The 27,893-nt window shown below is 45.2% G+C and overlaps 2 protein-coding genes across 2 annotated transcripts; both read left to right on the top strand.

The window, feature by feature from the left end:
- The first annotated feature begins 1,491 nt into the window (after positions 1–1,491).
- On the top strand, positions 1,492–13,073 carry wdr6 (WD repeat domain 6). Its single transcript, XM_078543138.1, has 6 exons — positions 1,492–1,644; positions 3,215–5,693; positions 6,362–6,454; positions 7,165–7,281; positions 9,656–9,774; positions 10,517–13,073. The coding sequence occupies exons 1-6, from the start codon at positions 1,572–1,574 to the stop codon at positions 11,083–11,085; spliced, it is 3,450 nt and encodes a 1,149-aa protein (XP_078399264.1). The 5' UTR covers positions 1,492–1,571; the 3' UTR covers positions 11,086–13,073.
- Positions 13,074–13,182: 109 nt separating this feature from the next.
- LOC144681505 (uncharacterized) lies at positions 13,183–23,827 on the top strand. The gene is made up of 3 exons (XM_078543139.1): positions 13,183–13,738; positions 19,434–19,536; positions 22,171–23,827. Exons 1-3 carry the CDS (start codon positions 13,469–13,471, stop codon positions 22,749–22,751), a joined length of 954 nt encoding a protein of 317 aa, XP_078399265.1. The 5' UTR covers positions 13,183–13,468; the 3' UTR covers positions 22,752–23,827.
- The last annotated feature ends 4,066 nt before the right edge of the window (positions 23,828–27,893 follow it).

Raw genomic sequence — 27,893 nt, 5'->3', positions numbered from 1 at the left:
AGGCATCAGAATACAGAAGCCAGGAAGTGATGCTAAATCTGTACTTGGATGAGAGCTGGAGAATTGTGTTTAATTCTGGGCATCACTTTAGGAAGGATGTGAAGCTTTCAGAGATGATGCAGAAAAGCCATACTAGGATGGTTCTATGGAGAATCTATTACAGTTTTGTGGATAGGCTTCAGAAGCTGGGGTTGTACTCAGAGGAGAGGAGGCTAAGAGGAGATTTGATAAAGGTGTTCAAAATCATGAAGGGTTTAGATAGAGTAAATAAAGAGTTTTCCAACGGTTGAATGTCAATAACCAGAGGGCACAGGTTTGGGGCAATTGTCAAAAGGGAGTTGGACAAATACTTGAAGGAGAAAGAATTGCAGAGACATGGAGGAACAGCAGAGGAGTTGGACTAATTGCATTGCTTTTCATTAGAGTCATCACAGTCTTAATGGGCTGAATGGCCTTGTGCTGAATTATTCTATAACCTCTAAAGGTTATGTAATTGAGGTGGTAAAGATTATTACAGAATGTAATCCGGTAGACAGAACCTATTTCCTCTGGTGGGTGTTTTCAGAGCAAGGAGGTACAATCTTAAAATTAGAGCAGAGCCATGTAGGAGTGATGTCAGGAAGCATTGCTTCACACAAAGGGTAGTGGAAATCTGAGACTTTTCACTCAGAAGGCTGTGAATATTGGGTCAGTTGCTAATCTTAAAATGGATAGATTTTTGATAGGTAAGGGTTATGAAACCATGGGGCGTAAGTGGAGTTAAGATACAAATCTTCCAAGATCTAGTTGAATGGAGGATCACCCTACTCATTTTCCTATGTTCCCTGGCAGCATCTTCTAGTAAACGTTTCATGAACCAGTGGAAACAGTCAATCAAATTATTCTGATGAAAGATCACAGACCTGAAATATTAATTCAGTCCACAGATGCTGCCAGACTTGCTGAGTGGTTCTAGCAGTTTTTTTTTAAACAATCAAATCCTATGATTGTTGTATTTTTTAAAAAAAAAGCAGAATATGACACCTGGGCTGTTCCCCTCTCCTAGGATGAAAACCTACTCTCCAGTTTGACATTCTGATTTATCTCCTAAGCAGCAAAGCTGGGCGGCTCTCAATTCCCCAAAGCAGATGTTCGCTGATCTGGACTCATGTGCAATTTGAAGGGGTTGGATTCTGAAGCTCGAAAAGACTGAAAACGAGTTTGTTACTCCTGGTAAGGCAATTAATTCATTGCGCGTTTGTTCTCTGTCCGCTCTGCCTCTTTTGCAGTTGTTCAGGTTTTGTGGTCGATTTCCTCTCGTGGAGTTGCGGCTTTTGGTTGGCTGCAACGCGGCAACGTTGTAGCAACGAAGCAGCCAATAGTCTTCGGCTTTAATTGGATACAAATCCTCTTCCGGCTGCGGCTTCAGTATCGAGCTGTGTGACTGGTGTGAAATTTGCACGTGGGGGAGGCTTGTGGGCAGACAAGCTGGGAGTGCCAGGGAGAGAGGCTGAAGCCGCACAGAAAATCAGACATAAACATTAAATTGATAACTGCATCAAGACAACCTGCAGTAAGCAATTAGCAGGAAGATGCAGTGTGAGTCTGTGTCACTGCTCTCCCCCATCACAGCCTTGCAGTTTGTGGGAGACTTTCTCCTTTCAGGTAAACCTTCCATCATCAGCTCTTTATCAAAAGATACTTTGGTTGAATTAATGAACTGGTCTCGTTAGTCTCAATTGATTTAAATAAAAATCTATAAAAGCTTTAAAGGAGCACCACTTTCATTAAAAGTGCTTCCATATCTTTTCCCATCGTTTTGTCAAACCGTAGAATGATTACAGCACAGAAGGAGGCCATTCCGCTATGTCTATGCCGCTTTCTGCAAAAACAGCTTGGCTAGTCTCACTGATAGTGTCCCAAAGCCCTTCAGAGCCAATGAAGCGCTTTTGAAGTGTAGTCTCTGTAGGAAGGAGGCAGCCAATTTTTGCACAGAACAGTCATGTGATAATGACCAAATAATTTGTTTTTATGATGTTGAGGGATTAATATTGGCCAGGACATCAGGGGCGTCTCTTTCGCAATCCCCTGCTCGTCTTTAAAATAGTGCCTTGGAAACATGTTTATCCAATGAAATGGGCTCGTTTCAAAGCCTCCATCTGAAAGACAGCACCTCCAAGAGTGCTGCAGTCCCTCAGTACCGTTCTACAAGTGTCAGCCTAAATGCTCAAAGTTGCTGGAATGGGATTTGCACTCGTAACCTTGTGACTCAAGAGAGTGCTACCACTGAGCCACAAATGGCACCTTTTCACTCTGACCATACTGGAGGATTTTGGGTTACTGTGATTTTGGTGCTGGACTGGGAAAACGGGGGACATTTGTTCAAACCCGCCACTGTACATGGTGAAAATGATCTGTATTTTGTGGCCTGGCATTGTAAAAATGACCAGGATAGCTGCCAGATTGTTGTGCAAAACTTAGTTCTTTTCACTAATATCCTTCACAGAAGGAAAGATGTAACCCCCATACCTAGTCTGCTCTACATGCAACTCCAGTCCGACACTGTGACTGATTGTTGAAATCCCCTGATGTAATCTAGCAAGCCACTTAGTTGGAAACAATTGCTAGAGAAGGCAGCTTACCACCGCTGTCTAAGGGCGACTAGAGATGGGAGAGTCGTCGTCAGAGGGTGTGTGGTTAATCATGTCAAAAGCTGCAGAGAAAGATGAGAAAGCAATTTACCATAGCACAGTCACATAGGATGTCATTTATGATCTGAAAACAGCTGTTTCAGTGCCATGGCGGGGTGGGAACTCGATTGGAGGGATTCAAGTGTGGAGTTGCGGGAACGATAGGCATGAAGTTGGGAGTCGACAACGTGTTCAAGGGCTTTGGAGCAGAGGAGAGGTTGGAGGTGGGGGCGGTACTTTGCAAGGACAGAAGAGCAGTTGATGTGAATAGCAAAGATGCTTTTAAAGGGAGACTGGATAAAGACACGAGGGAGAAAGGAATAGAAGAATATGATGAAAGAGTTAGATGAATAGAGGTGGGAGGAGGCTTGTGTGGAGCATAAATGCCAGCATGGACCAGTTGGGTCAAATAGCCTGTTTCTGTGTTGTAGATTCTATGTGAATCTATTTAATGGTGACCTGCCAGTTTTCTCTACATCCTGAGAACAAGTAAAAGAGAAAGAGAAATCTTTTAACGGCTTTATCATTTCTCTCTCCTTTGACAGGTGAAGGAGCCGGGGTGAACCTTTATGCCTTGAATTCTACAAATGGCTACGAGAAAAAGCTTTCTTGCAACGTGCTTCGAAATTACTGCGTTCATGGCATCAAACCTTGCTGGCTCACGTACGCGCAAACTAGCAGCCCCCGGTTGGCAGTGTTTGGTGCAAAAGGCCTCATAGTGCTTGAGCTAAATACACGTGCCAAAGAACCAAAGCTGCAGAAGATGGGCCAGCTCCTTGAATTGCACGACTGGATTTGGGATCTTCAGTGGCTGAAGAGTGACTGTGAATCTGCCATGTACTTTGGCCTGGCTCTTGGGCACAACTCTGTGGTTCTATGTGACTACAGGGCAGGGAGAACCTTGTGTGAGGTTCACTGCGATGTGAAATGCATCCTATATTCTGCTTGCTTTGTCGGTCACAGTTGGGCTGAACTAGTATTGATTTCTGGCACCGTCTTTAACCAACTTGTCCTCTGGCGAATGGAGGGTCCAACCGATGAGGACGGCAGGGTGAAAACGGAAAGGCGCATTAGTGGGCACAGCGGGGTCATCTTTAGCATTAATTACATGGAGAAGAATGGCATTATTGCCTCAGCCTCGGACGATCGAAGTATAAGGCTCTGGAAAGTTGGGAACCTGCGCCAAGCTCTGAAGGGTGGTGATGGTGGGGCAGATTCTGTGCAGTGCCTTCTACAGTTATATGGACACCAGTCCAGGGTTTGGTCAGTACGGCTCCTGGAGAATTACATTATCAGTGTCGGAGAAGATTCTGCTTGTATTGTGTGGAGCTATAATGGAGAGATCATCAACTGTTTTAGAGGACACAAAGGGAGGAGCGTGAGAGCTTTGGCAGTCAATGAATACAAGGGGTGGCTGGTCACTGGAGGAGCAGATTCAGGCATCAGGTTATGGAAGATTCGGGAGAAGAAATCGGAAGATATGGCCATTACCCAACTCAGATTTGGTGAGACTGGGAAAATGGAGACACCGAAATCTTTGACATTGGTTGACCCAGCTCTTCTATTGGTCATGACTGATGCTGGAAGCATCTACAGCTATTGCCTGATCTCTGGTAAATGGAAATTTATCCTGGAAGACCCAAGTTACCAGTCATACAGCCTGTTAGCGGTCACAAGGCTAGTCAGCGGCTGTGTGGTTTGTGCAGTTGGAAACATTAACGGCTGGGTTAAAATATTTCTGCTTTCTGATCCAGCGGATTGGGTGGAGAATCAGATGCACCAAGGGAAGGTCCACAGCCTAGGCTGGGCCTCCCGGGAAGGGCAGAGCCGAGGTAAGGGCCACCTTTTCTCCTCCGGTGCCGATGGGATCATGATTTGGCAGGAGGTTTCTTGTGAGGGCGACCGTGTAACCTCGGTGGCGGAGAAGTGCCGTTACCTCCTCCCATTGTGCAAACACAGGTGGCACACCAGCGTAGCGTTTCTGCCTGAGCTCCACCTTTTGGTGTGCGGAGACCGACGTGGCTCCTTGTTACTCTACTCGTGTGCTGGGAGAGACCAGGATGAACGACGAAGGCTCAGCGAGGGAAGTGTGGATGTCCCAGAAAGTGCAGCAGCTGAATTTCTCAAGGGCAGACTCCCACGCGGCTCCACCAGAATCGCCGCCCAGCTCGAGTGCCGAGAGCCAGTTTTCGCTTTGTTGGGACTACACGGGAAATTGGGGGTGACCTCAGTTCTGTACCACGATGGTTTTGTATACAGCACCGGGCGGGATGGCTGCTACCGTCAACTTAAGGTAGAAGATGGTGGATTAAAATTGCTGAGGAGTCAAAGAGCCTGTAAAGGGATGGACTGGGTCGAGCGACTTCTCTTGTCACCTGAAGGCAACCTCCTCGTGCTCGGCTTCCACTCCACCAACTTTGTCCTGTGGAACGTGAAGACCAGCGAGAGGGTGCTTTGCGTCCCCTGTGGCGGAGGTCACAGGTCGTGGAGCTACAGCAGCTCCCCAGCCAATGAACTCTTCACTTACATCAAGTCAGGAGACATTTTTGTCTGCCAGAGGAACTCGCGTGACAGCTCTCAAACTGTCATCAAGGAGTGCGTGCATGGGCGCGAGCTTACCTGCGTGAGGTTTGTTGAAAGGCTTGACGCGTCGACCGATGGACCCATAAGTATCGTGACCACAAGCAGCGAGGACACGACCGTGAATGTTTTAGCCGTTTACGAAAGCTCAGGCCGTGTGTCCAAGCTGACAACAATTGGTGACCACATCTCCAGCGTAAGAACCATGGCTATCACCAAGAGTAGTCAACCCCATGGTGGTGATAATCACTGCAGCTCCTCTGCCCTCTTATTCTCTGCTGGTGGGAGGGCTGAGCTGCAATGTTGCCGCCTCCTTATTCAACATGGCACTGTCGGTGCTCCTGTCAGCTGTCAGGTGGAGCACCTGGCTTCTCACAGGTTAGCTGAAGACTGGGAGCATAAGAAAAACAGGCATAGAATGCTAAAGATGGACCCAGAGACTAGGTACCATTTTAATTTTGTCTACTTTATCTTAAGGCATTGACTCTGGTTGGGAATTTGCTCCAAATTGAGGTACAGCTCCAAAGAATCCCCTCCCCCTGCCCCTCCTGCTTATTCCCCTTATATTTCATGGAAGTGCCAATACTGTTGAATGGGGCAGGAGAGGGAATTTTAAGTGTGTCAGATTGGCTGATGTCAGCCTGGCTGAGTGGGTAAAACTCCCTACCTCTGAGTCAGAAGGTTATGGGTTCAAATCCCACTCGAGCAATTCTAGGACATTATCTAGGCTGACACTTCAGTGCCAGTGCTGAGGGAGTGCTGCACTGTCGCAGGTGCTGTCTTGTTAAACCGAGACCTGGTCAGGTGGACATAAATGATCCTACAGTGCTATTCGAAGAGAAGCAGGGATACATTCTCTATGAAAATGCCTTGAACAATCAGAGTCAACTTGCCAACCAATCAGCACCCTTTTCTCATGCAGTGTAAATTGTTGCTCCCTTTGAAATTTGGTATTCTTGCGTCTGTCCTGATGAGTGCAAGATGAAAAGCTTCGACAGCACGATCTCTTCTCTCAGCATTATTGAAGTTCTGTACTATCAAACGACTATTTGTATACCATTCTGTGACCCCTTTGCTCTCTCCCCCTCTCTATCTCTCTCTCTCTCATTAAGGTACATGTCCATTGTGGTGGTGGATGCTGGGATGAATTTTTGGACAGCCTGCAAACATTTCCTGGCTGCAGCCTGCAGTGATGGATCAGTGAGGTGAGTCAATCTCCCACACCCTACACCTGCTTTACCGATTTTAAATTGTACCCCAGCCCACCCCACTCCGTGCACCAACCCTGCCCCTTGCAGTGACTCGGTCAGATCTGGAATTTACCAAAAAAAAAACAAAATGGAAAATGCCGGGAACACACGTCAGTGAGAGAAACAAAGAAGCTAACATTTATCCTTTGCAGGATGAGAATGTTATAAACTGGGTACCTGGATTATAGAATCGTGCTGCACAGTAGGAAGCCATTCAGCCCATTGTGCCTGTGACAGCTCTTTGAAAGAGCCACCCAATTAATCCCCCGTGCCCCCTCACCTTGTCCTTTCCCCGTAGCCTTGAAAGTTTTTCCTTTTCAAGTATTTATCCAATTCCCTTTTGAATCCGTTCCCACCACTTTTCAGGCAGCATGTTCCAGATCATGATAACTCACTGTGTAAAAACACTATTTCTCCTCATCTCGCTCTCTGGTTTTGTCCTATTATTCCTGGGTAAGCAGGAGAAAATTGTCCAATGTCCTGATCACTATCCAGCTAAAAAGTGTGGATATTGGGTTCGGATGTTGATCGCTTCCAAAGTCTAATAGCATTTGCTGCCATGGCCCACCAGGAGCTTATTAACATAAGCGATTGCAGTCACAATGCCATGATGTATTGCTGAGCTGTTGCAGTCTTTCACTCATGGGATTGTCTTTGCTGTGCAGACTCTTTCTAATCGATGAGCGTCAGAGGAACATTGTGCTCCTCGCTGAATCTTTCTACCATCAGAGGTGTGTGCTGAAGCTGCAGACCTTCACATATCAGCCAGCCACCAGAGGGCGGTAAGTGCATTAGCAGAGGGTTCCAAAGTAGTACGGCATTAATAACCTGTGACTTGGTGTTGAGTAGGACTGACATTGAGCCATTGGAGGTCCTGATTGCTACTGCGTTTCAAAATGCAGTGTTCCTGCATCTTGATCCTTGTTATCAATTCTCTCCATGGCCTTGCCCCTCACTATCTCTGTACCCTCCTCCAGCCTGACAACCCTCTGAGATATCTGTGCTCATCCAATTCTTGCCCCTTGCGCATCCCCATTTTCCTGTCCTTCTGTTGGTGGCTGTGGCCTCAGCTGGCTGTTCTGGAATTCCCTGCCTAAACCTCTCCAACTCTCTCCTTCCTCCTTTAAGACATTCCTTAAAATCTACCTCATTGGCTCAGCTTTGGTCATCCTAATTTCTCATCACATGGCTCAATGTATGATTTAGTCTGATTACTCCTGCGAAGTGCCTTGAAAGGCGCCACATAAATACATTGTTGTAGTTGGCTAAGTCAATTATTACCTGAAAAACTCCAAAGCTTTTTCTGTTCAGTGATTTGTAAAGTGGAACTAAAGACTGTGAAAGAGCAGCAGCGTCAGTCTCGAGTGGGATCGGGGGGTGCGGGAGGAAGGTGGGGAGGTGGTGTGAGACAGGTTAATGTTGCGGGAAGTGTCCTATCTTCAGAACTGAAGATTGAAAAGGACTCCGCTTATCCCCGACGTCTTGATTGCCGAATCTCTCCAGGTTTCCTTATGCAGTATCTCTGTGGACCTCTCCTCAACCAAGTTCCAGTTCACACTCTGGGCCAGGGAGCTGAGGCATGGCACAGTCAGACGCGGGATCTGGGGTCAACTGGTGTGGGAACACTGGACATTTGTGAGCATTTTTCTGGGAGTCACTATCCAGCTTAATTGATTTACGGCATTCATTACCCATCCCAAATCGTCCTTGAGAAGGCGATAGTAAGCTACTTTCTTGAATACTGTTGCGGGGGGTCTAGAACCAGGGGACTCAGTCTCAGATAAGGGGCAGGCCATTTAGGACTGAGATGAGGAGGAATTTCTTCACTCAGAGGGTAGTGAACCTTTGGAATTCTCTACTCCAGAGGGCTGTGGGATGCTCAGTCACAATGTTCAAGGCAGAGACCAATAGATTTCTAGATACTAGTGATATCAGGGGATATGTGGATAGCGCAGCAAACTGCAGTTGAGGTAGATGACCAGCCATGACCTGGTTGAATGGCAGAGTAGGCTCGAGGGGCCAAATGGCCTACTCCTGCTCCTATGTTTCTACAGCTTGCTGGACCGTTTCAGAGTCAACCACATTGCTATGGGTCTGGAACCACGTACAGGCCAGACCAGGTAAGCACATAAAATTCTCTTCCTTCAGTGAGCCAGATAGATTTTTACAACAATCCGTTAGTTTCATGGTCACCATTTCTGATATTAATTTTTATTTTAGATTTACTTAATTAACCCCTAGTTGCCATGATGGGGTTTGAACCCATGTCTCCAGATCATTACGCCAACTCTCTGGATTACTGGTCCAGTAACATAACAACTATGCTACCTAACCTCTTTAACGTTCTTGCATTCTCTCTTGCTCTCCCTCTATCTCTCTCTCCCTCTCCTCTTCTCAGTCTCTTGTGCTCTATCTGTAGTTTATGATCTGTCTCTTGCTCTCTAGCTCAAAGCTCAAGGCTGACACTCCAGTCCAATACTGAGGGAGTGCCGCCAAACTGTCGGAGGTGCTGTCTTTGTGATGAGACATTAAACCGAGGCCCCGTCTATCCTCTCAGCTAATCCCATGACACTTTATTGAAGAAGAGCAGGGTTCTCCCCAGTGTCTCGTCCAATAATTATCCTTCAATCAAAATCACAAAAACAGATTATCTGGTCATTATCACAGTGCTGTTTGTTGGAGCTTGCTGTGCACAAGTTGACTGCTGCGTTTCCTACATTACAACAGCCACTACGCTTTAAGAATACGTCATTGGCTATCAGGCAAAAGCAAAATACTACGGATGCTGGAAACCTGGAATAAAACCAAAAATTGCTGGAAATTCTCAGCAGCATCTGTGGAGACAAACAGTTAACATTTCAGATCAATGACCTTTCATCAAAACTGGGTAGACATAGGCTGTAAAGCACATTGATGATGGCTGTGATAAGTGCTTTAGAAATGCAGGTCTGTCTGTCTTTGCCCTCGGTCCCTCTTGCTCACTCTCTCTGTTATATCCTAATGTGCAGCCAAACCCTGATCATACTGACACAAATGGGAGTTTTTTTTTAAGCAAAGCAATCACTTGATTAACAGTAAAAGAAATTCAGAAGATAGGAATGTTGTTGTTTCATGTTTTAAAATTACAACTAACAAATTGTCTCTCACTCCCTGCAGCAGAGTGTTTCTATGCAGTGCAGCCACAGATGGAAGGATAGCATTTTGGGATATCTCACAAACCATTGAGAGAGTCAAGGTGGCAAATATTCTGCAGGAGGGAGTCCATCAGCCCTGGGGTACGTAGCGTCGAGCTCAGTAAAAATACACTCAGTTGGCTCAATGATACAGCCCCCCTGCAGTGCTACACCAATCCTGGAGAGCGTACCACACAACTGACTAAAACCACATCCCATTGGCTCAGGAAACCTCAGCTTTGCAGTGCTGCACTCATTTTAATGAAAATTGAAGCATAAATTTTCAAGCACATTCCCCCCCACCCCCCCCCCCCCCAACCCCACTTCATAATCCTGTCCCATCCTCATAGACCTGCTTTTGGGGTGGGGTTGAGAATTAGAGAAGGAATGGGAGGGGAGGGGGAAACATATTTGCTATTGCTTGCATCCACCCAAAACACGTTACTTTCACTGTCTCTGGGAAATGTTTCAGTTCAAGTGAAAATTTTCAGACATATTGCGCAGAAGGGGGGACATGGAATTGGAAGGGTGGAAAAAGTGGTGGAATTGCATTGGATACCTGTTTCAGGATGTGTCAATATTCAGTTCAGGAAAAGCCATTGAATATCAGGTGGGGTTTACAATGGGCAGAAGATGTATCGCCCAGTTTGCTTCACCCCACCCCCACAAACTCCCAACTTGAGTTACATTCCTACCCCCCAGGAGAGGGCGGAGGATGGGTTTGAGCCAGTGTCCATTGTGTGTTTTGGGGGTGAGTGGTCACAGGTGAATGTCCCAGTGCAGCTAAAAGCGGTTCTTGGGTGGATCAGTGTACTTACGCAAAGCTTTCTTGTGTTTCTTGCAGGGCTGGAGGCTCCCTGTCTGGTGTTAAAGGCCCATCAGTGTGGAGTGAGCGGGCTTGACCTCAGAGCCCTGGGCCAGGGGCGCTACCTCTTAGCCAGCGGTGGGGATGACAATGCCCTCCGTGTCTGGGTGGTTTCCGTGGGGACAGCGGGAGGCGACGATGGCACGAGGAGAGCCGGGAACTTGGGCGGGCGGCGCACCGACGCCCAGGGCGCGGAGGATGTCGCCGGGGTCTCCCTGCGGGTGGTGGAGGGGCCCTGCGTCGACAGCGCACACGCCGCACACGTAACCGGAGTGAGGATCCTGAGCTCGAGGCTGCTGGCGTCAGTCTCCATCGACCAGCGACTGACACACTGGCAGCTGAGCGACCGGGGACTGCATTTCCTGCGCAGTACGTGCTGCCAGGTGGCCGATATCGCCGAGCTGGAGAACTGGAGGGGAGCCAGCCCAGAGACCCATCTCTTTGCCGTGTGCGGACATGGGCTGCAGATCCTGAAGAGTCAGCAGGTGGAGCAAAACCACCTGGTGATACAAAAGCCAAATACTGTGGACGTTGGAAATCAGAAATAAAAACAGAAAAAATTGTGGATACGCTCAGCAGATCCGGCACCACCTGCGGAGGGAGAATCAGAGTCGACGTTTTAGGTCGGTGACCTCTCATCTGAACTGGAAGAAGTTAGAGTTGTAAGAGTTTGTAAGCAACTTAAGTGGCTCTTGATAACCCGGTTGTCAGACACAAGGCATGTGCCAGTTCAGCAATCCTTACATAGAATTTCGCACGTAGAAACAGCCCAACTAGTCCAAGCTGACATTTATGCTCCACATGAGCCTCTTGCCCACATTACTTCATCTAACCCTGTCACCATATCCTTCTAGCCTTTTCTCCCTCAACCTGCCACGTTACCCACAACTTTAGGGGTAAAGAGGTTTCACCTGAATTCCCTATTGGATTATTAGTGACTAGTTTATATTTATGGCCCTAGCTTTGGTCTCCCCCTCACCCCCAAGTGGAAACTTCTTCTCTTCATCTACCTGACCCCAAACTCTTTCATGAAGTTGAAGACTTCTATCAGATCACCCCCTTCAGTTTTCTAGAGAAAAGATCTTCAGGCCATTCAATCTCTTCCCAGACACATAAGCTCTCAGTTCTGATATCACCCGTTAAATCTCATGTTTGCACTTTCTTCATCATGGACCACATCCGTGGCAATTGAAACTGAATTGTGGAGTGGGCGAGCCTGATTTTTAACAGCCAACAGTCATGTACAATGTCTCATTAATTTTGAAACAGGCATCCTGTTGCGGACTCTGGGGTAAATGCACTGCCTGGCAAATCAGCAAGGTCTGCGGTCCTTTGACCTGCGCTCAATCAGCAAACTCACGCAGGGCAACAATGGCACTGATCCAGCCAGTCTGGATGTTCTGAGGGCTCATCACAATCCCGGTTCCCTCTCACTGTCCAGCAGGAAATGCACGTGTGTGGATCCAATTTGGGCATGCTTGTGATGCCTTCTAAATCCAAATAGCCAGATGCGCATGAAGATGACCACTTGTTGCAAAGCACCACAGGGTGGTTGGTGCCCATCGGACCCACACACTAACAGGAGTCACTACATTCAGGAAAGGAATGATTAGCAAGCAGCTGGACTGTGTGCGCTCTTGCCTACTGCACAGGGTTGATTGAAGTGTGTCACACATGGGATAGCGCAAGGGCTGTGAATAGTTTAATTTCAGGGTGTTTCTGATGACATTAAACCTCTCGACCTTCGCTGCGGTGTCACATGACATTAGCTGAGGCACCTGAATAAATTCTAGCCTCACCGCAATCTATCCAGGGATTTTATTTATCGTAAGTGAGAATGACTGACCCAATCCATAGTGAAACTCGAGACACTTGCTCAGGGAGTCTCACTCGTCACAATTTCTTCCTTTCCCACCATCACTGCCAGGAGGAGAAGGTCGATCAGAAGCAGCTACCGATCTGGCAAGGATAATAAATTTAATCAACATTGCGTTTTGTCTGGAAACTACTGGCCTAACTGGGCCCCAGAGACCAACCAGAGACATGCTCAACCTTCAGGGCCCACTTTCAGCCAACAGAGTTGTGGCTCAGGGCAACAATATCAAATCCAAACGCAGGCTTTTGGTGAGGCTGAGGCCTTCCATTTAAAAACACAAGAAACAATTCAAAGTTTTGTTTTAGAAAGGGGTTATTTTACTTAAGAACTCGTGTTGGGACATTGGAAATTTCAGTCACTGAGGAAAATGGCAACGTTTTGTTGCAAAGCCGTTTGTGTGATTGGTTCAGAGTGTGACTGTCGAGTGTTTACATGGGGAAATGCCATTATAAAATGTTTACGTGGGCAGTTTCAATGTTAAAACGTTGACACAAAAGCATGACCAATAAACAAGACATAAGGATCTCGGCCAGTAGACAGGAAATAACTCAGTCATTAGTTAGTGATAGTATCTAATCATTAGTTAGTAGTGATTAATGGCAGCTGTTGGAAATTGAATAAGAGGTTTCATATTAAATTACCAAAGCTTTCTGTATTCTGCCTTCATGAAGTTGTTCAAGTAGATTATTGACAAACACACAATGTATAAATTCTATCCGAGTTGAGATGAAGTCCAATGATTAATGATTAATATTTTACCATTTGGGTAGGTGGGGTTACTCCCTGTGTGGATTGTCGTGAATGTTTAATGCCCCATTTTTCATCAGTTCTGCAGATAGCATAACTCCTATTGAAAAGCGACTGGGTGTAAGCTGTTCACTTCATACCTCACTGGCTTACAATGGCCTGTCATATGTTGACAGATGCACTCAGCGCTGGCAAAGAGTTAACTGTATTTTATGACTGTGCATTGCAAATAAGCTTCAGAGAGACACGGATTGCAAACGGGTTGGGGGTGGACTCATCATAGGATGCACTGTTGACTGTGAGTGATAATGGGGATGGAAAACGAGTCTCCAAGTAGGTTGGATCAACTTTTAGAAAACAGAATGAAGAAAGATTCGTTCTCTGCATCACTTCAGTCCCTCTACGACGAGCTGGGTCTAGCTTTGGGGGAGGGTCGGAACGCTGCCTCCAGTTCACCTCTGAATGTGGAAATAAATAGACGCTTGAAAGTCACGGAGATGGTCACTGTACGCCTGCCGACTTCAGAAAGCTCCACAAACTGCCCATCACTCGACAAGAACTTTTCTCTCCTTCCTGAGGTAATGAGCGTGTAAATAGCAAAACTGATGCTTTAGTTGGAAACCTGCAGTGTAACTTAGCCACGAGTTCCCAACTCCACAGTTGGTGCTGATCTCAGGTCAGATCTCAGCTTGGATGGCAAGTAAACTCACGTGCCCAGTAGCGAGGGACGAAGCGGGTGAAAAATCGCACCAGCGTTCTGGCCTCTGGTTGCTGCTCGGTTAGCACTGAGTGTGAGTGGGTGTGTTTGGAGGAGTGGTGGGAGGGCTTAGCACATACCTGGGTTTGGCTGTAAAATTCTCCACGGTCAAATAGCCCCTGAGGCTTGCTGTCTAAGCTTCAACTGGAAGAATGTTCTACAAAAATAACATATCAGTCATGGCCCAGTTGATGGCATTCTCACCTCTGTATCAGAAGGTTGTGAGTTCAAGACCCGCTCTGGGACTTGAGCACAAAAATCTGGGCCGGCATTTTTTGGCCCTCTCGTGGAAGGACCTGTCGCAGGAGATTTGGCAGCCCAGCCAAAAAGTCCATTGACTTGGACGATCCTGGTGGCTGTAAAATCCTGGCTGTCATCTTTCAGATGAAATACTAAACCGAGGTGGATTTGAAAGATCTAATGGTGCAATTTTGATGAACAGGAGAGTTATCCCTGATGAAAGGTCTCAGGCCTGAAACGTTAATTCTGTTTCTCTCCATAACTGCCATAACCCGATGAGTATTTCCATCATTTTCAATATTTATTTCAGATTTCCAGCATCTGAAGTATTCTGCTTTTCGATTGGTTGTCCCTGATGTTCTGTCCAATATTTGTCCCTCAATCGATATCACATGAAACAGATTATCTGGTCATTATCACGTTGTTTGTGGGAGCTTGCTGTGTGCAAATTGGCTGCCACATTTCCTACATTACAACAGTGACTACACTTCACTAGCAATTCATTGGCTGTAAAGCACTTCGGGACATCCTGAAATTGTGAAAGATACTATATAAATGCAAGTCTTTCTTCTTTCTGTATATCGGCCATTCTTTCATTGTCGGGTCAAAATCATGGAACACCTACCTAACAGTTCTGTGGGTGTACATACACCACACGGACTGCAACCATTCGAGAAGACAGCTCACCAACACCTGGCAAAGGCATTTAGTGATGGGAAATAAATCTTGGTCATTTATGCCCACATACCCTGAATGATTTTTTTTTAAAAATGGTATATTGTGTTGCCACATTTCTGAGATTGACTCTCTGGGTAGCTATTGGTTGAAATTGTAGTCCTCAACAAAATGTTCCTAAAATATCATTAGTGATTGGTTCAAGATCAAATCGTGACAAGCAACTGTTTACATGGGGGAAATAAGACCATATGACGTAGGAGCAGAAGTAGGCCATTCGGCCAATCGAGTCTGCTCCAACATTCAATGAGATCATTGCTGATCTGATAATCCTCAACTCCACTTTCCTACCTTTTCCCCATAACCCTTGATTCCCTTACTGATTAAAAATCTGACTTGAATATACTTAACGACCCAGCCTCTACAACCCTCTGCGGTTAAGAATTCCACAAATTGACTACCCTCTGAGAGAAGAAATTCCTACTCATCTCTGTTTTGAATGGGTGCCCCCTTACTCTGAGATTATGCCCTCTGGTCTTAGACTCTCCCACAAGGGAAAACAACCTCTCAGCATCTACCCTGTCAAGCCTCCTAAGAATCTTACATTTCAATAAGGTTGCCTCTCATTCTTCTAAACTCCAATGAGAACAGGCCCAACCTAATCAACCTCTCCTCATAAGAAAACCCCTTCATACCCGGGATCAACCTAGTGAACCTTCTCTGGACTGCCTCCAATTCCAGTATACCTTTCCTTAGATAAGGGGACCAAAATTGTTCACAGTATTCCAGGTGTGGTCTGACTAGTGCCTTGTATAGTTTTAGCAAGACTTACTTATTTTTATACTCCATTCCCTTTGAAATAAAGGCCAACATTCCATTTGCCTTCTCTATTATCTGTTGAACTTGTATGTTAGCTTTTTGGCATTCATGCACAAGGACTCCCAAATCCCTCTGTGCCGCATTTCTCCATTTAAATAACATTCAGCACTTCTGTTCTTCTTGTCATAGTGCATAACCTCACATTTTCCCACATTATATTCCATCTGCCAAGTTTATGCCTACTCTCTTAACCTGTCTATATCCCTCTGTAGACTCCTTGTGTCATCCTCACCACTTGCCTTCCCACCTATTTTTGTGTCATCTGCAAACTTGGTGATAACACATTTACTTCCCTCATCTAAGTCATTAATATATATTGTAAATAATTGTGGCCCCGGCACTGATCCCTGTGGCACTCCACTAGTTACAGGCTGCCATCCTGAAAATGCCCCCCTTATCCCAACTCTCTGTCTTCCATTAGATAGCCAATCCTCTATCCATGCTAATATACTAACCCCAACACCATGGGCTCTTATCTTATTAAGTAGCCTTGTGTGCAGTACCTTATCAAACACCTTTTGGAAATCCAAATATATTATGTCTACTGGTTTCCCTTTATCTATCCCGCTTGTTACCTCCTCAAAGAATTCTAATAAATTTGTCAGGCATGTTTTCCCCTTCATGAAGCCATGCTGACTCTGCTTGATTAGATTATGCATTTCTAAATGCTCTGCTATTACACCCTAATAGACTCCAACATTTTCCCAATGAGAGATGTTAAGCTAACTGGCCTATGGTTACCTGTTTTTGCCTCCCTCCCTTTTTGAATAAGGGTGTTACATCAGCCACATGAAATGTCTTATGAATGTTTACATGGACAGCTTCAGTGCTAAACATTGACATAACAGATAAACAAGACCTAAGGAAGTAAGATGAGTGGACAGGAAATGATTACATGTGCAAACACCAATCTTGAAAACTGAATAAAAAAAGGTTTTGTGTTGAAAGTTAACAAGGCTTTCTTTATTTACACCATTTGTGTGTGCAGTCCTCTTCTTCATTCAGATGCTGTTGTGATGACTCACTGGGGATAGTGCGCTGTAATATCGAGCCCCACTGCTCCCTGAGCCGTGACAAATGTGAAAAGTTTGACCAAACCACCAGATTGCCCCAATTCTACCCAACTGTTTAATTTAGGTTAACAGAATACAAGCACCAGGTTTGTAAACTTAATAAGTAAATCACTGTTTATTGAACAAATTGTCTTTAACTAGTGGTAAAAGAAAGAAATATGAACTGCTAACTTCTAACACTATAACTTAAACTCTAGCCCCTTCTTAAATCCCTATACACATACACACATAAGACACACAAAACATGGATTTTACAGATGGGATAAAACAGTTCAATAGCACCAATTCCAGAGTACAGGATTCGGTGGGTTGATTTTGATCGATACCTTCCAAGCTCCTTTCAGTTCTTGATGATGACACCAGGCGGTCTTCCAGCACTTTCAGTCATTAGTTCACTGCTTGAGCACTTGCCTTTCAATGTTTCTAACAGTGATTTTCCCCTTTTTCTTTTAACAGGGGTTTTCTCAAAGAGAGGGCAGGTTATAGAGATATGAGGAAGAGAGATTTTAGATGTTTTCTCTTTGCAGGCCAGGGACTTTCTGCTGCACTGCTACCACACAAAACCCTGGTCACCTGGTCAGGAGCCAATGAAAATGCTGTTGTCAGACAGCTCATTTGGTCCAGGACTCCTTTCCGGCACCATCCTGTCTTTCATGTCACACTCTGTTCCAGGACTGCAACATTGTATATATCATCCTGTCCCAGTGGACATGTCTCTCAAACTGCAGCCATTGCAATCTTAATCTACAGTCCAACAGAAAATAAAAAGATATGTTTTTTACAACAGTCCAACAGAAATAAAAGGATATGTTCCTTATGCTGTTCCTTAACACAGTACATAAGCAAGGGATCAATTCTACAGCTCTGCATCTCCCATTGATCCCAAAAGCTTTCATCACTTTCACCTGTTGTCTATCCAACATTAAGATCTGAAGGAGTCAGAACTTCTTCCAATTAAATATCACCAAAACTGCAGCCATCAGACTCGGCTCCCTCAACCATCTACACACCATTGCCTGAACTTCATTATCCTGTCCAGCCAGAGATGCTGGACCTTGAGTTAACGCTGGATCACAAGCTCAGTTTACACATCCACATTGATTTCATTGCCAAGATCTCTTTGCTTCCACCAAACACTGTCCATTTCCATACTTGTCTCTCCCCCGCAACCCCCCTGCCCCTCCCCCCCCACCCCCCACCCCGAGGAGCTGGTGCATCCGTTTACTTCAGAATTTGACTTCTTCAATGTTCTCATTGTCAACCTCCATCCTCCACCAAATGTATCTCATGCCAAGGGTTACAGCTTAAATCCTCATCTACATGATGCTCCATTCTCCCTTACACCTCACCAACCAGCATACTTGTCCTGGTAAGTTTTACTGACCTTTGTAACAGCAAACTGATTTTAAAATCCTTGTCCTCACCTTCATACCTCTTGTCCTACGCTACTTCAACCATCTCCTTCATCCATACGACCCTAAACAAACAGTCATCTAATTGGAATCCACTTTACCCGCTGATGCTCCGCATCCCACCATCTCCATCAGAACCATCATCCCGTCTTGGGTCTTTAGACATTCTACTTTGAACATAGTGCCCTGAGATATCTCCCTGCAGAGTGTTGTGGAGATGCTCGGAGGAGTTCTCTTTACTGCAACACTCTGCAGAGAGATATCTCAGGACACTATGCAGGATGAGTGGACTCTGTGCAGAAAAAGAGAGTTGTGAGGAGACAAAAGTCTGGTCAAAGTAGAATGTCAAAAGACCCATTAATGTTGGATAGACAACAGGTGAAAGTGATGAAAGCTTTTGGGATCAATAGGAGATGCAGAGCTGTAGAACTGATCCCTTGCTTATGTACTATGTTAAGGAACAGCGTAAGGAATGTATCCTTTTATTTCTGTTGGACTGTTGTAAAAACATATCTTTTTATTTTCTGTTGGACTGTGGATTAGGATTGCAATGGCTGCAGTTTGAGAGACATATCCACTGGGACAGGATGAGAGATATATACACCGCTTAACCCTTTCTGCTCTAAGGGAAACAGCCACAACTTCTCCATTCTCTCCATGTAACTGAGGTCCCTGATCCCTGGTATCATCCTAGTAAATCTCCTCTGCACCCTCTCAAAGGCTTAAAAGTGTTTTCTTCAAAAATGTATTTTTCCTATAGTGTGGTGCCAAGAATTGGACACAGTACTCCAGTTAAGCCCTAACAAGTGATTTATAGAGGTGTACCATAACTTCCTTGCTTTTATATTTTTAAAAATTAATTCATAAGATGTGAGTGGGCCATGGGCTAGGCCAGCATTCATTGCTACATCCCTAATTGCCCTTGAGGAGGTGGTGGGGAGCTGCCTTCTTGAACCGCTGCAGTTCATGTGGTATAGGTACAGCCACAGTGTCGACAGAGTGGGAGTTCCAGGATTTTGACCCAGCGGCAGTGAAGGAACAGCGATATATTTCCAAGTCAGGATGGTGTGTGGCTTGGAGGGGAACTTGAAGGTGGTGGTGTTCCCCATGTGTCTGCTGTCCTTGTCCTTCTAGGTGGTAGAGGTCGTAGGTTTGGGAAGTGCTGTCAAAGGAGCTATATCCTTTGAATTAATTTGAACCCTTTGTAATTTTCTGTTTTAATTTCCTCTTCACGCAGGAAAGGAAAACACAAGAAGAAATGGATCAATTTAACCTTCAAAAACTAAAGAGAAATATCTTGCCTTCCATTAGGAAAGGAGAAGAGATTGCCTTTGGTAACAGTAAGTTGTATAATGTAGCAGCCCGAGGATTTAACTCGTGGCTCCTCACACAAAAATGTAGAGAAAGTGTCTCTGTACTTAAGGGGGTTTTACCAGATCACACATTATTGAGTGCTTAAGATTGGTAAGTCGATGCACTGCCTGGTTTGATATTAAACCACACAGGACAACCGGCTGAGATAGCTGACCTCAGCTGGGCCTGCACTTCTTTTCCCTTTATTCTTTCATCACTGGCATGGCCAGCATTTGTTGCCCATCCCTAATTTCCCTTGAACTGAGTGTCTTGCTAGGGCCATTTCAGGGGGCAGTTAAGAGTCAACCGCATCGCTCTGGGCCTGGAATCACACGTAGGCCACACCAAGTGAAGATGGCAGATTTCTTTCCCTGAAGAGACATTAGTGAACAAGATGGGTTTTTACAACAATCACTGATAGTTGTCATGGTCACCATTACTGAGACTCGCTTTATATTCCAGATTTATCCATTGAATTTAGATTCCACCAGCCACCATGGTGGGATTTGAACCCATGTCCCCAGAGCATCAGTTTGGGCCTTTGGATTATTAGTTGAGCTTGTAGAAAGAAGAAGGAAAATGTAATAATAATGGTGTGATAGAGGGAGGGCCTTTACACATTATCATTGCTGTAACTTGGATTTTTCACACCCAATTCTAGTTGTTGACCCCAATGAACCTGCAGCAATAGTGGTACAAAATAGTTTATCTGTCATTGTTGAGTCATGAGAGCGGGGCAGAGGGAGGAGCAGTGACTAGTTAAGTTTTGCTGGACGCTTTTAACAGTAAATAGTCCCATTGACATCTGAGGCTTAGAAGTAAGTGAGGGGGATGTGTAATTTTAAAGAGAAAAAGGCTTGGGGCTAGTCTTTGTTAAACCCACGCTCGAGGTGTGGAGTCATACAACGGGTGCATAGAGCAGCAGGAATCATGAATTCTCCCTCCTACAACCTGAGCAATGAGCTCCATGTCCAAAATTCCCGATCTCAGTGTGCGAAACTCTGCATCATGAGAGCAGTTTTATGCTTTATAAATTTCATACAATGATACAGCACAGAAGGAGGTCATTCAGCCCATTGTACCTGTGCTGGCTCTTTGAAAGAGCTATCCAATTAGTCCCACTCTCCTGCTCTTTTCCCATATCCCTGCACATTTTTCCTTTCTTTATTATTCTTTCATGGGATGTGGACATAGCTGGCTCAGCTAGCATTTTTTATTGCCCATCCCTAGTTGCCCTTGAGAAGGTGGTGGTGAGCCACCTTCTTGAACCAATGCAGTCCATATGGTGTAGGTACACCCACAGTGCTGTTCAGGAAGGAGTTCCAGGATTTTGACCCAGCAGCATTGAAGGAACAGTTTGGAGGGTGCTGTTGAAGGAGCCTTGGTGAGTTGCTGCAGTGCATCTTATAGATGGTACACACTGTTGCCACTGCGTGTCAGTGGTGGAGGGAGTGAATTTTTGTGCATGGGATGCCAATCAAGCGGGCTGCTTTGTCCTGGACAGTGTTGAGTTTCTTGAGTGTTGGAGCTGCAAGTGGAGAGTATTCTATCACACTCCTGACTTGTGCCTTGTAGATGGTGGACAGGCTTTGGGGAGTCAGGAGGTGAGCTACTCACAATTCCCAGTCTCTGACCTGCTCTTGTGGCCACAGTATTTATATGGCTAGTTCAGTTCAGTTTCTGGTCAATGGTAAACCTCCAGATGTTTCTAGTGGGGGAATTCAGTGATGGTAATGCCATTGAATGTCAATGTCCTTTTCAAATATATATCCAATTTTTTGAAAGTTACTGTTGAATCTGCTTCCAGTGCCCTTTCAGGCAGCGTGTTCCAGATCATAACAACTCGCTGCAGAAAAAGAAATCTCCTCACCTCTCACTGCTTCTTTTCAAATAAATCCATGGCCTCTGGTAACCATCTCTCCTGTCACTAGAAACAGGTTCTCCCTATTTGATCTTTCAAAACCCCTCTCATTTTGAATACCTCTGTTAAATCGCCTCTCAAGCCTACTCTAAGGGGAACAATCCCACCTTCTCCAGTTTCTCTCTGCTAATAAACCTTGCCTGCACCCAAGGCACTGACAATATTCCGAGGGTGTGCAGTCTGGAATTGGATACCATACTCCAGCTGAGTATCACTGGACAAATCATTGAAAAACTGGACAGTCTGGTCCATACCAGATACCAACCACCTCAAATTGAATCCTCTATGGCCCCTCAAGCTGATAAGCAGGGTTAGCTTTTTCTCATTGAAATGGGCTTGACAGGGCAGTTGCTGGGAAACCATTTCACCCGCCTGGAGATTCTCAAACAAGGGCTCACAGGGTCAGCCATTTCGGACAGAGATGAGGAGAAATTTCTTCACTCAGAGCATTGTGAATCTTTGGAATTCTCTACCCCAGAGAGCTCACTTATTGAGTGTACGAAATCGTTACACTTTTGGGTGTCAAAGGAACACAGGGATAAGGGGATAGAGCGGGAAAGTGGATTTGAGATACATCAGCCATGACTGTATTGAACAGTAGGGCAAGGTCAAAGGGGCAACTCCTGCTCCTGTTTCTCATGTTTTTATGTTCAATCCTCAGAACGAGCAACAGAATGAATTTCATTTATCTTTTCAACAGAAAAGGCGCCTCAGGAGAAATTACCTTTCTCGGACCGCACAAAACCATTGAAACCACCACCATCGCAAAGAGCACTGTGCGTGAAGAAGAGCAAATGTAACACGAGTAGGGACATCGCGCCATGGGTTGGGAACTCCCTTCTGGGCATCTCTTTCAGTGCCATTCCACAGTCGTTGGGACCGTTCCCATGTCACACTAGCGCTCAGCACCATCTTCCGTGTGGCGCCATCGGGAATCAGCGCGGCCTCGCCGAGGATCCCACGGAGGAGAACAGCTTCAGCAGGAACCAAGATGGGTACAGAGGGACGGGTAGCAAAGTAGCGCAGCCATCCCGCCGAGCCCTTCCCGAGGGCCCAACAGGGGCCAAAGCACTGCTGACCCAGAGAAGCGGGAAGGACGGCTGGTCCCCGAGGAGGCTGAGGAACAACTGGCAGGAAGGCGCGCCGCGGCCTCCAGTCCAGAGCATCTCCAACCTCAGCTTCAGCAGAAACTTCACATTCTCTTTCTTTGATCTGCCTCAGCACCTGTCGCAGCAGTATAGAACGCAGAGGACCCTCACACAGAAGCAGGTTCACTCCTGAACCCTCAGGGTAAAGAGAATTCCTCCGAGCACGAAGCACAGAGAAACTAGCTTGCCTTTTCACCTAGTAACCTATTTCCCCCAACCAGCAGGCCAAGGGTGAGCCAGTTGCATGAGTCAGTACGATGTTAACACTCTGCATTTTCCAATGGGCCGTACCCAATCTCTGCTGGGCTGCCAGAGTGAAGACTAGCACCATTATCAGAGCAGATAGGGGGCTGGGGTATTTACATGACTATGAAACAAAACACATTCTCGCACAAGACCTTGATCAGGCCTCAATTGGAATACCATATCCAGTATTTATCCCCTCGCATGGTAGGTTTGGAAAGGGGGCAGAGGGTCATAGTCTAATTGCCAGTTTAAAACATCTTAGTTGTCAAGACAGGCTGTAAGCGTCAGGACTCGAGAGAAGCATTGACTTAGGAGGCGATCTGTTTGAAGTTTAATCGATGAAGGGAATGGATTATTGCATCAACAGTTTATCCTAACTAAATAGATTAGGAAAGACCGGGGTTACAATTTTAAGTTGTATAATAAAATAAAGTCTTGCATTTATATAGTGCCTTTCACAACCTCAGGATATTCCAAAGCACTGTACAGCCAGTGGAGGAACATGTGCATTGTTATGGGGAGAAGGTAGGAGAATGACACTGAATGAATTGCTCGTTCAGAGAGCTGTTGCAGACAGGATGGGCCGAATGGCTTCCTAGGCTGTAGTTACCATTGTATTGTAGGAAATGAGACAGCCAGCTGGCGCACAGCAAGCTCCCACAAACAGCAAATGTGATAATGACCAGGTCATCCGTTCCTGTGATGTTGGTTGTGAGATAAGGATTGGCCCAGTACACTGGAGATAACCATGTTCTTCGAAGTAGTGCCAGGGGATCTTTTACATCCACCTATGGAGCTTCAGTTGAACGCCCATCCAAACGACAGCACCTCCACCAGCGCTGCACTCCCTCAATGCTGTACTGAAGTGTCAGCCTAGATTTTTCTGTTCAAATCTCTGGGGTGGGTCTCGAACCCACAACCTTCTGACTCAGAGAAAGGTGCTACCCACAGAGACACAGCTGACACACCAAGATTAAATCTGAAGAGGTGGTTCTTTTCCCAAAGAATAGTGAACTGCTGAAACAGGCTCATATAGTGGATGTAGATTCATTGAATTAATTCTGAGACTGTGGAAATTTAATCTGTCAAATCAGCAACCCCTCCCCCATAGAACAATTACTTCCACACCCAGTTTTACTAGAAACAGGCTAGGCTCTCAGTGACTGGTGAGAGCATTCATTGTACTATAAGAACATTTAATCCTTTACCTCTTCATTGTTGCAATCAATGACTCATTTCCATTTTTATAGTAACAGTATCATTGTTGCTACGGTATGAAATGGCATCTGTGTAGAGAGAAGGACAATTACTGTTTCAAGCTGGGTTCTTCTTCAAACTGTAAGAAAGTCCCAGCCCAAAGCTACTTGCTGGCTTTCTGCACAGACGCTGACTGACCTGCACTGTGCTTCCAAACATTTCCGTAATTTTCCTTCAGTGCCTCTTGCATATTTTGGTGTATTTACACAAGCATTGCTGCTTATGCCTCACCTTATAAATGGCATTCTTGTTGAATTTTTGGATTCCTTTGCATCATTTACTCGCATTCCTCTGTCATGTGTCCTGTCGTGTGCTGTTGAGAAATCCATTTTGTAAGATTGTACTTTTTTTTGTGGGGTTTGCATTGTTTTTATTTGCAGTGGATTCTGGGTTGTGTGATACAGCTGTCAGGGTGGCCCAGTTCTTGGCCTCTGAGCCGGAAGGTTGTGGGACCAAGCCCCACTCCAGAGACTTGAGCCCATAATCTAAGCTGACACTCCCAGTGCAGCACTGAGGGAGCACTGCACTGTAGGACTTGCCATCTTTCAGATAGACATAACACCGAAGCCTCTCTGCCCTACAGCAAGTAATTAGGAAAGCTAATAGAAAGTTATCGCTTTTTACGACAGGAATTGAATACAAAAGTAGGGAGCTTATGCTTCAGTTTTGCAGGCCATTGGTGAAACCAAATCTGGAGTTGTGTGTATTGGTCTCTTTATTTAAGGAAGGATGTAAATGTGTTGGAAGCAGTTCAGAGAATGTTCACTAGACTAATACCTGGAAAGGGAGGGGTGTTGTATGAGGAAAGGTTGGACAGGTTAGGCTTGTATCCACTGGAGTTTAGAAGAGCAAGAGGCAACATGACTGAAACCTTTAAGATCCTGACAGGGTGGATGTGGAGAGGATGTTTCCTCTCGTGGGAGAATCTAGAACTAGGGGGTCACTGTTTAAAAATAAGGGGTCGCCCATTTAAGATAGAGATGAGGTGGTTTTTTTTTGTCAGAGGGTCACGAGTCTTTGGAACTCTGTTTCTCAAAAGACAGTAGAAGCAGATTCTTTGAATATTTTTAATACAGAGGTATATAGATTCTTGATAAGTAAGGAGATTAAAGGTTACTGGGGGTAGGCGGGAATGTGGAGTTGAGGTTACATTCAGATCAGCCATGATCTCATTGAATGGTGGAGCAGGCTCAAGGGGCCGAGTGGCCTCCTCCTCCTAATTAGCATGTCTGTATGCGTTCTGGTATATGAATCACAGGTACAGCAAGTGATTAGGCAGGTAAGTGGGATGTTGGTGTTTTTTGCAAGGGGAATAGAATATAAAAGTAGAGATGTTTTGATAGAGTTGTACAGGGCGTTAGTGAGATCACACCTGGCGTACCGTGTACAGTTTTGGTCTCCTTATATATGAAAGGTCATAATTATATTAGAAACAGTTCAGAGAAGGTTCAATTGACTGATTCCTGGGATGAGGGGGTTATCTTATGAGGAAAGGTTAGATGGGTTGGGCCTATATCCTTTGGAATTTAGAAGAATGAGAGGTGATCTTATTAAAACATATAAGATCCTGAGGGGACTTGACAAAGTGGATACTGAAGGGATGTTTCCCCTTGTGGGAGAGATTTAAAAATAAGAGGTCTTTTTACTTAAGACAGAGATGAGGAAAAACTCTCTTCCCAGAGAGCAGTAGAGGCAGGGTCATTGAATATTCCTGAGGCTGAGGTAGATCGATTCTTGACTGACAAGGGAATCAAATGTTATCGGAGGCAGGCAGGAAAGTGGCCTTAAGGCCACAATCAGATCAGCCACGGTCTTATTGAATGGTGGAGCAGGCTCGAGGGGCCGAATGGCCTACTCCTCCAAATTCCTATGCTCTGTCAGGTGGATTTTAAAGATTCCTGGAGACACTTTCCAGTGTTCTCCTGGTGTTCTAACTAGCATACATCCCTCAGCCAATACCATCAAAATAGATTAAGTGGTAGGTTATCATGAAAACAGAAAATGCTGGAAAGACTCAGCGGGTCTGGCAGCATCTGTGGAGAGAGAAACTGAGTTAACGTTTCAGATCTGAGACCTTTCATCAGAACAGACCTGAAACGTTAACTCTGTTTCTCTCTGAGCATTTCTTATTTTTACTTCAGATTTCAAGCAACCACAGTATTTTCCTTTTGTTACTTGGTCATTTATCTAATTGCTGCTTGTGGGATCTTGCTGTGCGCACATTGGCTGCTGTGTTTTCCTTCTCTACCTTTTAAAAGTACTTCACTGGATACGATGAGATAATAAAACACACTGTATAATTGCAAACTATTTCTTTCATTGCTGTGCATTTGTTAAGTTCCATAACTGAATTCGACTGTAGACTGTGTGGTGCAGTTCCCTTTCACTCCTGTATCCAGAGTTTGAATCCAGCCCAAAGTCAGCCTTCTCTCTTTCGAGTATTTTTTTTGAAAAGTAAGTTTTGAATAGTTTGGATCTACAGTTTCTCTTGGGCGGGGATACACAGCAGGGAACTATCCACAAATTGCCAGTGAGTTGGCAGGTTCATTGAAGACTGAGTTTTAGAGTGAAAATAGAAATATTTTAATATTGACGGGAAGACATTGAGGGCCGAGGCACATTTTTGGGGCAGAGTCAAGGAAGTTTGACCCTGTAGCTGGTGGATTGACACTGGTTGTAAAAATGAGAAAAATATTCCAAATAATTAGCACAGTTAGGGTTGGTCATGAGAATGGAACTCTCATCTTAAACCGCCTCTCTGCCTTGCTATATCCCTCACCAGCTTCAAAAGCCTCCTCGAGTTCTGCCCCTATGATGGTCTTTTTACCCCCCTTCGCTAATGCTTCTGACAACTCCTCCTTCGGTTTCCCTTTCCCACTGTTCTTCCCCCGCCCCTTGTGAGCTGCCCTGGGGAATTCCTCTGTGTGAAAGGTGCTATTTAAGTGCAAGTTGATGAAAAATGGAGCAGTAGAGAATATTAAACCATCAAAACAACATTGCACCCGAGACTAAACAAATAAAATTTTCCATGTGTTCAAGTAAGTTAGTTTTCTAAAGATTAAAAAAAAACACCCAGAAAATGCAGGAAACATTCAGTAGGTCAGGAAGCAACTTGGAGAGAGAAACAGAGTTAATGTTTCCAGTCGATGACATTTTGCGAGAGCTTGATGAGCTGGTCACCAGCCTGAAACGTTAACTCTTGTTTTTCTCTCTCCACAGATGCTGCCAGACCCGCTGAATATTTCTAGCACTTTCTATTTTCGTTTCAGATTTCCACCATCTTCAGTATTCTGCTTTTGTTTTAAGATTCTAAAGAATTAAGTGGGGTGGAGGTGACATGGAAGGAGACATACCCCATCTTCTTTAAGAGACTTTTACCTTAGTGTTTATTTCATTTACCTAATCAGGCACTCCATATTGATACTAAACCTTTTGCCAGATTATTCCACCACAAATAATTTCTATAATTATTTCACACCAAGGCCTCATAAGATCATAAGAAATGGGAGCAAGAGTAGGCCATTCTGCCCATTGAGCTCTGCCATTCAATAAGATCATGGCTGATCTGATTGATTGTGGCCTTCACTCCATTTTCCTGCCCGTCCCCCATAACCTTTAATGCCCTTGTCAGTCAAAAATCAGTTTAACTCAGCCTTGGATATATTCAATGATCCAGCCTCCTCCTCCTCCTCTGGGGAAAAGAATTCCAAAGACTAACGACCATCTGAGAGAAGAAATTCCTTCTCGTTTCCATCTTAAATGTGAGACCCCT

Source organism: Cetorhinus maximus, chromosome 6, assembly GCF_964194155.1.
Source record: "Cetorhinus maximus chromosome 6, sCetMax3.hap1.1, whole genome shotgun sequence".
In the NCBI taxonomy this organism is placed as follows: Eukaryota; Metazoa; Chordata; class Chondrichthyes; order Lamniformes; family Cetorhinidae; genus Cetorhinus; species Cetorhinus maximus.
Note: the sequence above shows the minus strand (reverse complement) of the source record. Positions and strands in the feature narration are given on the sequence as shown.

Bases quoted from the DNA above. Each gene is read 5' to 3' on its own strand.
- wdr6 (XM_078543138.1), top strand. From the start codon at position 1,572: ATGCAGTGTGAGTCTGTGTCACTGCTCTCCCCCATCACAGCCTTGCAG. The intron at 5,694-6,361 runs GTACCATTTTAA...TCTCTCATTAAG, and splicing joins AAGATGGACCCAGAGACTAG to GTACATGTCCATTGTGGTGG. The intron at 9,775-10,516 runs GTACGTAGCGTC...TGTTTCTTGCAG, and splicing joins GGGAGTCCATCAGCCCTGGG to GGCTGGAGGCTCCCTGTCTG.
- LOC144681505 (XM_078543139.1), top strand. From the start codon at position 13,469: ATGGGGATGGAAAACGAGTCTCCAAGTAGGTTGGATCAACTTTTAGAA. The intron at 13,739-19,433 runs GTAATGAGCGTG...CTCTTCACGCAG, and splicing joins ACTTTTCTCTCCTTCCTGAG to GAAAGGAAAACACAAGAAGA. The intron at 19,537-22,170 runs GTAAGTTGTATA...TCTTTTCAACAG, and splicing joins AGAGATTGCCTTTGGTAACA to AAAAGGCGCCTCAGGAGAAA.